The 14,264-nt window shown below is 38.3% G+C and overlaps 1 protein-coding gene across 13 annotated transcripts in view; it reads right to left on the bottom strand.

The window, feature by feature from the left end:
- Nucleotides 1-6,497: 6,497 nt before the first annotated feature.
- Nucleotides 6,498-14,264, bottom strand: part of ARHGAP21 (Rho GTPase activating protein 21) — a 135,033-nt gene continuing 127,266 nt past the window's right edge. For 10 of the 13 annotated variants that reach the window (XM_031652703.1, XM_031652705.1, XM_031652701.1 and 7 more), the window contains 3 exons: nucleotides 13,997-14,102; nucleotides 12,057-12,088; nucleotides 6,498-8,990 (listed from right to left, as the gene is read on the bottom strand). In XM_031652703.1, the coding sequence (XP_031508563.1) occupies nucleotides 7,296-8,990; nucleotides 12,057-12,088; nucleotides 13,997-14,102 (1,833 nt within the window). In that variant the 3' untranslated portion in view covers nucleotides 6,498-7,295. Of the gene's footprint in view, nucleotides 8,991-12,056; nucleotides 12,089-12,986; nucleotides 13,261-13,996; nucleotides 14,103-14,264 lie in introns of all 13 variants that reach the window. The other 3 variants (XR_004177158.1, XR_004177159.1, XR_004177160.1) reach the window with 1 other exon arrangement.

Genomic DNA, 14,264 nt, shown 5'->3' with positions numbered 1-14,264 from the left:
TTGTGAGAAAGGTACAGCTATTGATTAAATTTGTTTCCTATGCATATTAAATTTCCTAGGGTATGCACTAAAAGGATAGAAATTAGGGAGGAAACGAAAAGTGAAGGAAAAAATCCATCTAAATTAAAGTAAGAATGAAAAACATGTCACTAAAAAGGGGTCACAGGAAAAAAACAAAACAAAACCCAAAATGCAATTCAACCAGGTGATGAAAACAGATCAGTTAAGTACTATCAATGGAAAATGACTAACTGGGGAAGTTAAATGATACGGTTTATAAGACTAATTTAAAAAGGGAAAGGAAAGGAAATGCAGCTCTGTGGCATTTAATATATAGACAAAAGATATTAAAGATTGTATTTCCTCAATGGTGTGTGCCTTTCAACTGGAGAGTACATATCTTTTTCAAACACACCTACAACATTAGTTAGAACTGACTGAAATGGAATGGAAAAAATACAAGAATGAAAAACATACAAACCAAAACAAAGCTAGTGTAACTAAATTAATACATGGTAAAATACAAAATAGACTTTAAGTAAAAGTAGAAATGAAAAGAATCACTAGAAAATAATAACAATTTAATTATTATGTAATCACAAGTGTCCTAGAAGAAACAGGAAGTTATAGCCATTCTAAATGTGCAAAAAAACAAAAAATAACAAAAAGAAAAACCAATAAGGACAAAGTGACAAATTCATCATCCACCCCAAGAGGCAGCCATGCTCAGCAACTGACAGACCCCCCAAAATCAGATGAATTTTGATGCATCAGATCAAGTATGAATTTGAAATCACAACAGACATACACTCAATGATGTGTGCCTTTCAACTGCAAAGTACAGATCTTTCTCAAATGCAGATACATTGGTTAGGACTGATTGTATACTTCCCTCAACAAATTTCAAAGAGCTAGGATCACATAGACCACATACTCTGCCACAATGCAGTTTAGAAAACTACAAAAAGAAAAACTAGAAAAGTCCCATCTCTTTGGAAAATTTAAAACATACTTCTAACAACCCATGTGTCAAGACAAAATCATGACAGGAAATACAAAAATGCTTAGCATTAAATCTTGTTTGACACAGTTTATACTATTTACAAGGAAATGTATAATCTTAAATAACTGATACTTGGCCTAAGCATTCAACTTGAGAAATTAAAGAGAAGAATGTTCTCAATAAAAGTAAAGACAACGTCATATTGAGTTATAAAAGAAATTCATGTGGAAGCTCATAGGATCCAGAATGGCCTGGATAAGAGGAAACAGGCAGGGAAGCTTTCCTATCAAGATTTATAAGGTGTGTATTAGGACCAGTGGACTAGAACTGGCCAATGGAACAGTGAGCCCCACACAGTCCAACACATATATGGGAAGTGACATGGCAGAGCTGGCATTGCACCCCGGAGGGGAAGCGGGGTACTTTCAGTACATGGTATTGGGACTACAGGATAAAAAATAAAGATCCCCACTTTCTATCACACACAACAATCAATGCAATATAGATCAAGGTCCTTTATTTTCAGGTGTCCAGTGTTAGATAAATTATACAATGGCCCTGCTTCTAACCATGTAATTCTTTTTCTCAGTCTAGGCTTTGAACAAAATCCCTCTTCATCCAACAAATATTTTCTGTGTGCCAACTATGTTCCTGCCAATTGTTCCAGGCATGGAATACACCAGTAAACCAAAGACCTCTACCTTGGTGGGATTTACAGTCTTGTGGATAATTGATATATATGGCAGTTATTATGTATCGGGCACTTTATTAGCCCTGACATATTCATTAAATACTTGATAGATACTACTATCTGTAAGTGCCAGAGCTAGGATCTGAAATTAGCCTGCCAACTCTCAGAATCCCAGCTAACTACTGTATTACATCTAGTGCCTTCCTTATTGCCTTGGTGAAGAATATGCCATGAAATGCTTTACTTAAACATGTATGTGATGATCCAAATACATGGATTTTTAACATACATTGTTACGTGTAATGAATTGACTTTTCTTCTGCAAATCTAATGTACTGGATAGGTACCATCCATCCTTGGAAGAATTTTGAGATTAGCTACTCAATTATTTTCTGTGTTGTGTGGTTCAGATGAAAAAGCCTGAGTGGTGCAGAGATGGCACCACTGTGCTTTAGCCTGGGTGAGGGAGGGAGGCCCTGTCTCAAAAAACAAAAAAATAGGCCGGGCGTGGTGGCTCACGCCTGTAATCCCAGCACTTTGGGAGGCCGAGGCAGGCGGATCATGAGGTCAGGAGATGGAGACCATCCTGGCCAACACGGTGAAACTCCGTCTCTACAAAAATACCAAAGAAAACTAGCCGGGCGTGGTAGTGGGTGCCTGTAGTCCCAGCTACTCGGGAGGCTGAGGCAGGAGAATGGCATGAACCCGGGAGGCGGAGCTTGCAGTGAGCCGAGATCGCGCCACTGCACTGGGCAACAGAGCGAGACTTTGTCTCAAAAAAAAAAAACAAAACAAAAAACCAAAAAACTGAGGTACAGTGATTCCACCTTCTGGGGAAGCTTATCCATACCTTAAAATCTAATGCTGAGTAGGTGAAATTCGAACGATGTCATACATGAGCACCTAGTTTTTTGTTCTGTTGGTAGATTTTTACGACTGCCATCTTCATTCTACTCTCAGAAAGTAAAGGTTTCAAGACATCTGTTTTGTGTCTGTAAGATAGCATCTTCAGGACCCTATGGTCAACAAATTTGACCGTCAATAAATCTTTATCTCTAATCCCCAGTATTTTCCTTTTGTAACTGCTTCATCGGAAGGTTTGAGCATATCTTACAATGTCTCAACCTTCTCCTTGGCTGGACAAAAACTAAGTTTCCTTTGCTTTGTATTTCCTTCTACTCTCCTAAGATGCTGTTCCAGCTCTGGTGGTATTTAGCTTTCATAGCAGGGATGCTGGGAGGTCTGTGTAACAGATGCTTTTCCCCTAGTACAGCTCCCCTTCCTTCCTGGGCAGCCAGCTGAGATGTGTTACTGTGTTACAACTGGCTCCTACTGTTCTCTGTTGCACAAATCAGTCAGCTAAAGCAGCCCTGCTGGTGTCCTACAGTGTTTAACCTTGCTACAGTGACATGGCAAGTAGGGACATTTGGTAGTCTTGCATATGAATCCAGGAATCTGACATTTTATAGCAAAAAGCTCATCAAAAACGACCACAGGAAAAGATAATCCTGCCATTCTACCTAATATCAGTCACAGAATAAATTCCAGCACATGAAAACCAACTTTAAGCCAGGCAAATATATACCATATGTCTGTGGATAGGGGAGTATGTCTTAGTGGTTCTCAAAATACACATATAAAAGCCGATAAATCAGGATAAATAAAACTTAAAACTATGCAAAGAAACACCTGAAACCAAGTTTAAAAACTATAGACTGAAAGAGGGGATCTGAAATTAAGATTAGTATCCAGATCTTGTAAAGATCTGTGAGAAAAAGAAAGACAACAGAAATATGGTCAAAGGTTCACATAGCTGGACGCAGTGGCTCATGCCTGTAATCCCAGCACTTTGGGAGGCTGAGGCGGGAGGACTGTCTGAGCTCAGGAGTTCAAGACCAGCCTGTCCAACATGGTGAAACCCTGTCTCTACTGAAAATACAAAAAGTTAGCCAGGTGTGATGGCACGCAGCTGTAATCTCAGTTACGTGGAAGACTGAGGCAGGAGAATTGCTTGAATCCGGGAGATGGAGGTTGCAGTGAGCTGAGATCATGCCACTTCACTCCACCCTGGGGACAGAGCGAGACTCTGTCTCCAAAAAAATAAAAATTAAAATTAAAAAGTTAATTCAGTTGGAAACCAGAACAGCCAATGAACATCTGAAACATGGTCTCTTCCCTAGTAATGCAGGAAAGGAAATGTAAACCAGTGAGAGACCTCATACCCATTGACTTTGTTTTAAAAACAAAATTTTTAAACACTGACAGTACCTAGTGTCCTTGAAGAGATGAGAATCCTCATACATGGTTGGTGAACTCTGGAGATGAATTTGACAAAACCTAGTCAAGCTGAAAATGTGCCATGTCAGTGCAGTGGCTCACACCTGTCATCCCAGCACTTTGGGAGGCCAAGGCAGGCAAATCGCTTGAGCCCAGGCGTTTGAGACCAGCCTGGGCAACATGGCGAAACCCAGTCTCTACAAAAAAATACACAAAGAAGTAGAATCCAACTTAAATTATATTTGGTTAAGTCAAGGATGTCACTAAAAGAACATATAAATATGCTAATAGAAGGGTGAAATGCTATAATAAAAATATTAACCCAAAAGAGGCAAGAAACAAGAGAAAAGAGTATGTAAAATGCCCTGGTCATGGAGAAAACAAATGGTTCAGATGCAGATGTGAATCCAAACACATACATAATTATATTAAATGTAACTGGGCTACGTATTCCAACTTAGACTATGTTTAAAGAAAATCTATATGCTGTTATGAGAAAAATACAAAAGGATTAAAACAGATAAAAACGATGTATTATGCAAATACTAAACAAAAGTAATACAGCTACATTAATATATAAAATACTTTAAGGCAATAAAGCTTTGGTTGAGACTGATTATGAAGGCCATTTCATAATAGAAGGGTCAATCTACCACAAAGACATAACAATTCTAAATTTATGTTCACTTAGTAAACTAACTTCAAAATAAAAGATTGACACAAAAGATACGCAAATCTACATTCACATCATAATATTCTATCACTTCTCAGGAACTGGTAAGAGCCAGGTAAGAAATCTTTAATAATCTAGATCTGTAAAACATGATTCAATTTGACCTAATAAACCAAACAGAAACCATCCCGTAAGGATAGAATACATACTCTTTTCAAGCAATCATGTAATATTTCTCAAAATTGACCATATACTGGGTCAAAATGGATGTCTCAATTTCAAATATATGTTTAATGATAATGTAACATTATACTGGAGTCAACATAACTAGAAAGATTTCAAACGTTTGGAAATTAAGCAGTACATTGCTAAGTAATTCACAGGTTAAAGAAAAAAATCAGAATGGAAACTAGAAAACATTTTGAAATGAATAACAAAAATACAGTATATAGCCTTAAAACACAGATATTAGAAAACAACTAAAAATCAATTTTCTAAGCAATCGTCTCAAGTTAAAAAGCCCAGCAAATTAAAGCCAAAGAAAGGCTGAGCATGGTGGCTCATGCCGGTAATCCCAGTACTTTGGGAGGACAGGGCAGGCGGATCGCTTGAGCCTGGGAGTTTGAGATGAGCCTGGGCAACACGGAGAAAGCCCGTATCTACAAATAATACAAAAAACCCCAAAAGTTAGCTGGGCATGGTGGCACGTGCCTATAGTCGCAGCTCTGCAGTGAACTGTGATGGTCATACCACTGCACTCCAGCCTGGGCAACAGACTGAGACTGAGACTCTGTCTCAAAAGAAAAAAAAATAGAAAAAATAAACTTAGGAGCAAGAATGAATAATATAAAACTATTTCAGCCTTGAAAGTAACTTTTAAAACATGTAAGTAAAAAGCGTTTTTGACAGTTTTAATAATACTCTGACTTTTCCAAGAACTCCCCTTCATGTAAACTAAGGGAAGTGTGTGCTTTATTTTGTTCAAAACTTCAAAAGCAGGGCATGACTCTTGGTAAAATCTTATCACCAGCAGCAAACTATTCATGGTACCATCTCCATGTGTAGTTACCATTGTGATTCTATATACTGGAGCAAATATCTGACTATTGCATTATGTTATTTTTGTGCTGTAGTTGTACCTGAGCATTTGCATATTGAAAAATTTATTATAAATCACTTTTTCTTTTCTACTGTAATAAGGAATTATAGTCTATATTGTAACATACTGAATATAAAGTTATGTTTAGATATATTATGAATTTCATTTCATGATGGTAAAGGGGAAATTTCAAAATACTTTTAAGAAAGTATCGGGTTTGACAGTTGAAAATCTCTGGATTTGATGATTAAGGTCCTTCTCAGCCTTAACAGTCTGAGATTTTTTTTAACCATTACTACCAACAACAGCTTTGTTCTATTTTGAAACTAGTGTGTGGCAGGCACTGTAAGTGGAACAGTATCTCATTTAAATCTAATCACCCTTATAATAGGTAGTAATACTGTCACTGTTTATAAGAGAAAACAAATTCAGAGGAGTTAAATAATGTGTTCAAGTTCACATATCTAGGAAGTATAGAGTTGGAGTGACTCCAAACTCATGTTCGTTTCACTCACGAAAAGGTCATTAACATACATTACTTTCCTTAGAAGAATTAAATACTATCTGTCGACAAGTGAGGTTAGGCTAATGTAAGCATCTGTAAGAGTCTCTGCCCACCACAGCAAGAAAGAGGAGAAGATGGAATGTATAAATATAGTAGGTGTCTTTTGAAAGTCAGGTACCTTTTTAATCACGTAAGGTAGTTATAAATGGATGACATCTAAAAATATATCAGAATAAGTTTCAAGCCATGCAAAGTTCACCAAAACAATGTTTATTTCTTTCCAGTGTTTAATTGGGTATGCACACAGGCATGACACAGGTTTGGATTCATTAAGTCCTCATGCAGAATTATATTCTTCTCGATAAAGAAGCCAGTTCCATCCAGGATCCACTATCTACACACCTATGTTACAACATTTATATCAAATCTGGTATCTGAAGAAAAGATACACATTTAATATGTTCATTTAAGTTACGTATTTTACAGAAAGATTAAAAATTCAAGTCACACAAAACTCAAAAACTGTATTAAAAGTTTGAATATAAAACTCAGATCCACCTGGAATGACTAAAGAATGGAAGTTCTGTATCCACCTGTGTTAAAACTGGTAAATGTAATGAAATTTGTTACCGATAAAACGCATTCATTTATTCAATGTAAGTTATCTAATTTTAACAATATGGCACCCTAAAAACCAACTGTATTTTTATGATGAGGCACTTTTGTTAGTGATGAAACCAAAAGAACAAATTTGCTGCACACTGATGCCAGCGATTTTCTTCAGTGATTTTGGGTATATGCTATGTAGTAAGTTGCAACAAATAGCTTGCTCATTTGTGTGCAACTATCCGATATATTTTTAAATATATATATATATGTTCTTCTGGCTGTAGTAATGCACTGTAAAGCTATTTCACAGTGCAAAATGATGAAACCAGCCCAAATGAAGGCTGCATAATAACAATTCTGATACAAGAAAATATTGACAGAGTTACTGGAACGTGTAACAGTAGTTTTTTTACTTGCTAGAGTGGACATACCCCCAGTCTAAAGACAGGGATGAAACTCTGCTTTATTGCCTGGGGTTTCAGACAGTTTACGAGGCTGGGCATTCGCTGCAGAACTAGCATTTTTGCTCACATTCTGGAAGCTTTCTCCGTTTATTTGGTCAGATGACTGCGGTGGTATGGAAAGAAGGGGCCTGTTGGTTGAAGCCAAGGTGCTGGAAGAACTGCCTGTGTCGCACTGAAAAGACAAAGGTGTGTCGGTCGTGGCTGTTTCTCGTGTGCTTGGGTTCTCTGTCTGGGGATCTCCGATTTCTCCTCTGCTAAGGTCAGAGGTACTGGTGCGTAGGCGTTCCCTGGCCAGCCAGTCTGAGATGGAAAGGTCCTGGGCTGAGCATTTTGGTTTTAACCGGTTTACAGCTGAAAGTTCTGATTCTCTCTCCCCGCTCTGCTCATGCACTTTCCAAAAATTCAGAACACTGATTTCAGTAGCATCTCTGTGCCCTCCTAGCGTATGTCTGCGCCGAATGCTTTTCCTTTTAGCAGTCTCAGCATTCGCTTTGTGATTCCCTACTCCAAACATGTCATCCGCAGGGGCTCTGGGTCTCAGTTTTAACCGATCTGCTATTTTCGTTTTCCATGTGGGTTCCTGTTTTTCGGATTCGCCTCTGGTGGGGGTCAGTAAACTCCCAGTTGACTTTCCTTTTTTCATAACATCAAACACTTTAGTTAATGAAGGTGCTTCTTTCTCATTCTTGGCATCTCCTAGACTTCCACTATCTGACTTGAACCTAGCTGATTTTTTCCTGGAGAGAGTATCACATTCGATGAGTTTATGGGAACTGAAGAGCTGTCTCCGGCTATCTAAACTTGATGTTAAACTTCCCTCGGTGCAACTCACTTCGCTTCCTTCAGAATTTCTCCGGCTGTTCTTAGTCACTTCTTGCAGTTTTCCTCGGAAAAGCCTCTCTGAAGTCAAGGCTGTGGGGAAAACAGGAAACTCGCTCTCGCTGTCGGTTTCCACAGGCCGCCCCTCGCTGATGAGTTCGCTTCTCTCGTCGTCTGCCTCATCCCCCTTGCTCTCTGCCACGGATTGCACCTCAGGGCTCAGTCGACTGGAGTCCAGGCTAGTCAAGTATGTAGCAGATGATGTGGTGGAATAATCTGAGGTGATGGTGCTGATGTTGGCCAAAAACTCGCTATGTTTCGTTTCTGGACTGGTTGATTTCTTCATGGAAAACCTTGCCAGGGAGGCCTGGGAAGACGTGCTAAGCAAAGTGCCAGAGTCAGAGCCTGTCTCTTCAAGGTGGGAGGACTTCTGTGCCAGAAGTGACCTGGGGCTCTCTTTCAGGATGGCAAAGCGACAGCTGAGAGTTGGAGACCTGTTATGTTTTGAGTTGTATGGCGGTGAGGGTTCTTCGGAAGGCGTGCTCTCTTTTCCTAGTGATATCTTTTCATCTTTTGTCGTGCTGGGGTCTTTCCTAGTGCTGTTGTCTTTGGCAATGATGATCTTCTGTTTTCTGCCCAGTGTCTCACTTTCCTTTTTGGACTCTTCTTTAGTATCATTGTGACACTGTTCCACATTTTCCTTCTTAAAAAATACATTGTCCAGTTCATCTTCTGAGCTGCTAGGCTGTGCCTTTTCTTTCGGCTTCTTCCTCTTGCGACTAGCGGCTGCAAAGATGGAGGACACAAGCAGCTCCCTGCTATACTGATCCTTGCCAGATCCCCAAGAACCCTGGGAGGCGAGAGAGAAGAAAGACTCTGAGCATGAGAATGCAGCTGAGTTCATGTTCCGACAAGCTTGTCTCCCAAATATTTCTTATCAAATTATTATCTACTAAAGCTCTGGAAGCATCAACAGTGCAATTAGCTTTTTTTTTTTTTTTTAACACCTCTTTTTACCTTGCACCAAAGCCAAATTTTTATTTAATGAGTCCAACTTCTTGCCTGGTGGTATTTAACTGCCAAACCACAGCTCATACACATCTGCCTTTCCGGCAAACAGTCTCTGCTTAGTGCCAGTTCCTATCAATATCCCCCAAACACCTGACCTTCCCTCCTTCCACAGTGCCCAGGCCTGCTTCACTTCCTTCATTTGGAACACAGGCATGAGATAGGTTAACCAATATTGTGACATGGTCAAACATCATAGTCTGATATAGGTTATTAAATGTTTATGGCTGACTTTAATTTTCTAATTACAGGTATCACATGATATAGATACTGTATCAGATAAGCTCATTGAGATAAGGGAACTCTGGTCTTCCATTAGTTCATCCAGGAGGGATCTTCAAGGATCTGCCTTAAGTAAATCAGGTTGGTACTGTCTTCATTTATCTCAAAGTAACAACGGAATTAGAATATTCAAAAAACAGGTCAGGTGTGGTGGCTCATGCCTGTAATCCCAGCACTTTGGGAGGCCGAGGCGGGTAGACTGTTAGAGCCCAGAAGTTCGAGACCAGCCTAGGGAACATGGTGAAGCCCTGTCTCTACAAAAAATTAACTGGGCATGGTGGCACGCACCTGTGGTCCTGGCTACTTGGGAGGTCGAGGTCAGAGGATCACCTGAGCCTGGGGAAGTCGAGGCTGCAGTGAGGCATGAGGGTACAATTGCACTCCAGCCTGGGTGACAGAGTGAGAACCCATCTCAGGAAGGCAGGAAGGAAAGATCAATTAACATAAGTAAAAATAAATCCTTACCACAGAAACACTTTAGTGCACTGTTATTGGGAACGTTATTTGCTATGTATAATGGGTTCTTTAAAAAATTTTTTTTCTAAGATGGAGTTTCACCATATTGCCCAGGCTGGTCTAGAAGCCTTAGTCTCCAGCTATCCTCCCACCTCAGCCTCCCAAAGTGCCAGGATTACAGGCATGAGCCACTGCATCTAGATATAATAGGTTCTCGAATGCAACTATTAATTCGTTCCTAAATATCTGCTGGTTTAACCACACACTTTTTGAGACAAGCAGGTAGGCAGGAGGTACGCTGAGTAACAGAAGCCGACAGTGTATTTCTCTATTGCCTAAAAATCTGAGACAAGTTAACACTACTCTATTTAAAGTAAAAATTTAGGCTGTTCTATCAAAGAATTCACCAAGATGAAATCACAGATGAATATAACTTTGTTTTTATATTATAAAGACTTTCGTAATTATCCAGCACATTTCCCCACATTTTGCTAAAGACTAATAGTTGTGACTGGGCTCTGAACTTTATCCAGCACATTTCCCCACATTTTGCTAAAGACTAATAGTTGTGACTGGGCTCTGAACTGGGAGACCTTGATGTCCATCCTCTCTAGCTTGCTGGGTACGAGCAAGTGATTCACTTTTAAACATCTCAATTCCATGGCGAGAAGCAATTAGATTATACTGTCTTTAAGATTTCCTTAAGGGTCTCTTTACAATTCTATGATCATATATGTGTTGGGGCAAATTACTCTACTTTTCTACAGAGACTGTTAGAAGTAGTTATTCATATCATTGGGATATCCACTATATTACAGGCATGATATAACACCACTATAGATAAGATGAAAAGGCTATTGTAATAACAGGTAAAGAAAAATGCACCTAGAGAAAGGAAAAGCAGGGATTTCAACAGAGTTAACGAAACTGTTCTAGATTAAAGAAGTCTAAAGAGATTTGACAATGAAATGCAAGGAATGATCCTTGACTGCATTCTGTATAAGGAAGTAAAGAATATTACTGGGACAATCTGTATAAACACTGCACATTAGATAATAATGTGTTGTACCTACATTAGTTTCCTGAGTATGAAAATTACTCTGTAATTATATAGGAGAATGCCTCAATTCTCTGGTGATATATGCTGAAGTATTTAGGTGTAGTGTTATCTCTACAAGTAACTATCAAATGATTCAGAAAAATCTCTACAAGTTAACTATCAAATGATTCAGAAAAAAAGTGTGAATTTACAACTGATAAATCTAGGGTAAAGGATTTGGGTGCTATCATTTTAGCAGCTTTTCTGTAGGTTTAACATTTTTCAAGATAAAAAGCTGGGCGAAAAGATGAACATCACAAGTAACAGAGACATGATAAAATATTTTTGTAAGAATTATAATTTAATCATATGGAGTCCTATTATGATATTTAAACATGATACGTAAAATTCATGTCTCATTACAAAATATAACAATGTTTTAAGAAGTCTGACAATTCTAGTTGCTACTGCCTCAACAGAGCAAAATTTAGATCCACTGACTTGACAACAAACTATTCAAAAAGTTGTATAATTGAGGGAACACAGATTGTGTGAAAATATTATTAAAAAATTCACTAATTTTCACTGAAAAGGCAAGACTATAGTGTAAAAATGCATAACAAAAAAATTGATAGTACTTCTGAAATATTTACAGATGATACGATGTTTGGGATTTGTGTAAAGATGGTCCTAGAGGGAGGGAAGCAGGTGGCATGCAGAGGAAACAGAGCTGGCCGAGTGCTGATAATTATTGGAGCTGGAGATGGGTACAGGGAGGCTTCTCGTTTTATTATTCACTTCTGTATATGTTAGGACCTAATTTTCACATTAAAGAATGGCCTAGATCTTTGTATTATGCCAAAACTGCACAATGAGAAGAATATGAACTTTTGAGTTTGTATTCCAAGTCAAAATCCAGTATTCTTCTATTATATATTGTTTTAGGAATTCATTTTTTATTATACTTTGTTGCTCTGTGTCATTAGACACAGAGAGGAATGCATTTGAATATCAACCATAACAATCAACAATTCCCCCCTAAAATATTTCAAATTGTATGAAACAATTTACCTTAGATTTTGTTGAGTCACTAGTAGCTGAATCTGTGAAAAGTTAAATAAAACATGGTCAGTATTAGCCAATCTTTACTGCTTTCCACAAACAATGCAAAACTTATGGAAAGACAGGCACAGAACAAAATGTGAAAGCAAAACTCAAAACAATAGAACACAGTGGATAGTCAGAGCTCACAAAGATGCAAGCTGCACCACAGAAAGCCACCGCCATGAAAGGATGCTGTGAATTGTAGGCAGAACCAGCTCAATGATAGAAATGGCAAAGGAGCCCTGTACTAAACAAAAACAGAAATACTCGTGTTTATTAGATTTTCTAAATATTAAATCTAGCAATAAAGAAGCTTGAGGACAGTGTAACAACAATGTTTTTTGTTTGTTTTTTTATGTACCACATCCTGTATCTGAGACTGATACACAATGTAGAACTTTTAAGAGTGTTGGCCGCCCTAGCTACAATTGAGACACTCATACTGGTGTGTTTGATTTTTGTCAGACTTAAATTTTCTAAGCATTATGCTGTACACGTATGGATGCAAAAGAGGCATTAAGATAATCTTGCTTCCAGGACACTTTGGTTTTATAATAAATAATGTTTATCTTTGTGCTTCAGACCCCAGTTCCATAGCAGTGCAGTGAGGGATCCTTTTGACTAACTTGCTACCAGTTTTGCAATTATCTATTAACAAATGCTATTATGGAAATGGAAAAATGGAGACCATAATTTTACTGTCTGGCAAAAACTCAGATTATACAATTATAAAGAGGGTAGGAAGGGGCTAGCAATATTCAGGATAATACCAATTTTGCAGTTTCATCTTTCAACATTAGGGAAATTGGTTTTCAGAATAATGAGCTGAGCCCCATGCCACGCCCCTTTTAACACATGGCTAAATGCTTTATGACTTTAAGAACTGGTAGACCATACCATGCTATTTCTCCTCAGGGTCTGCTTCAGAAATAACAAGAAACAGCAGAAAAACTTTTAAGAAAGTAGTATTGATCTGTTTACAATAATCTTAAGAGAAACTTTACACCACAGATCAACTATGTTTGCATTTACAAGAATCGGGGGTTTCTGCAGACAAGGCAGCTACAGTGTGGACAACAGTCCTCCTTCTTCCTACAGTTCCAGCTGTCCATCAGGGACATCACAGAATCCACTAGTGACATTACCGTGTGATAGACTCCTCCCACTTCGCCTGTTCAACATCAGTATAGATTTGCCTGTGTCAGTAAGAGCTGAAAAAACCCTTTAGGACTAAAACAAGAACTAGAGACAAAGGGAGAACATTGTGTAAAACAACATGCTAGATTAGTGCAACAGTTTGGCAGGAGAAAGTTTTCATTCAAAAGAGCCTAGAAGAACTAATACTTAACCAAGCATTAGGGTGGCAACAGGAAACGGAAGAAAATAAATCTCAAATAGGCTGGCTTTTACTGTGACAAATAAAACACTGTTATTTATGAAAATGGAGCCCATTACCAGTTCAACAGATTTAACTTGCTGCTTTTAAACAGAACTCCTGGCTCAAGAATAAGAACTACTTATACAGCCCAGATCATACTTTCTGCCATCACAGCAACCACATACTCAGTAGCATATATCTGTTTTACCTTGTGATGACTATTACATGGAAACTGTGAATTTAAAAAAAAAAAAAAAAAAGAACAAAACAGTGGTTTGCATGCTCATTTCCCTCATAGTTCCATTCTGACAAACATTACATTACAACTGCATGCACTGCCAATGGCATTAGAGTCACTGGAAGATAATTCAGATCAATCGGAAAAGGAAGATTAAGGTTTTTTATTAGTAGAAAGGAAGAGAAAAAGAAAAAAATCATAAGTAACAATTCACTATGATTGATTTGCTCTTTCATATTGTAAGAATGTAGCTTTCAGCCTAGAGGTCAAGACTGCCCAGGCAAGAGTTACCTGATACATCTCCTGGGGAGACTCCTGTCCTTCCAATGTTGGTGAGTAAATGATCTATGTTTGGCACTGGCTGGGAGTCTACTGTGCTTTCCTCCTGCACTGTTGTCTATGGTTAATAAACAAAGATCTCTTCATCATCTCTTCAAAGATACTTTCTTTAAAATTTAAACAACATTTAGTAAAAGACACATTACTAAGTAAAGCACCTGTGCTTAATGTTTTTACACTGTTTACGCATAATTATCTGCAAAATAAGCACCGTACTGGT

The sequence above is a fragment of the Papio anubis genome, chromosome 11 (genome assembly GCF_008728515.1).
Source record: "Papio anubis isolate 15944 chromosome 11, Panubis1.0, whole genome shotgun sequence".
NCBI lineage: Eukaryota > Metazoa > Chordata > Mammalia > Primates > Cercopithecidae > Papio > Papio anubis.
This window is presented reverse-complemented; position numbering and strand designations above follow the sequence as displayed.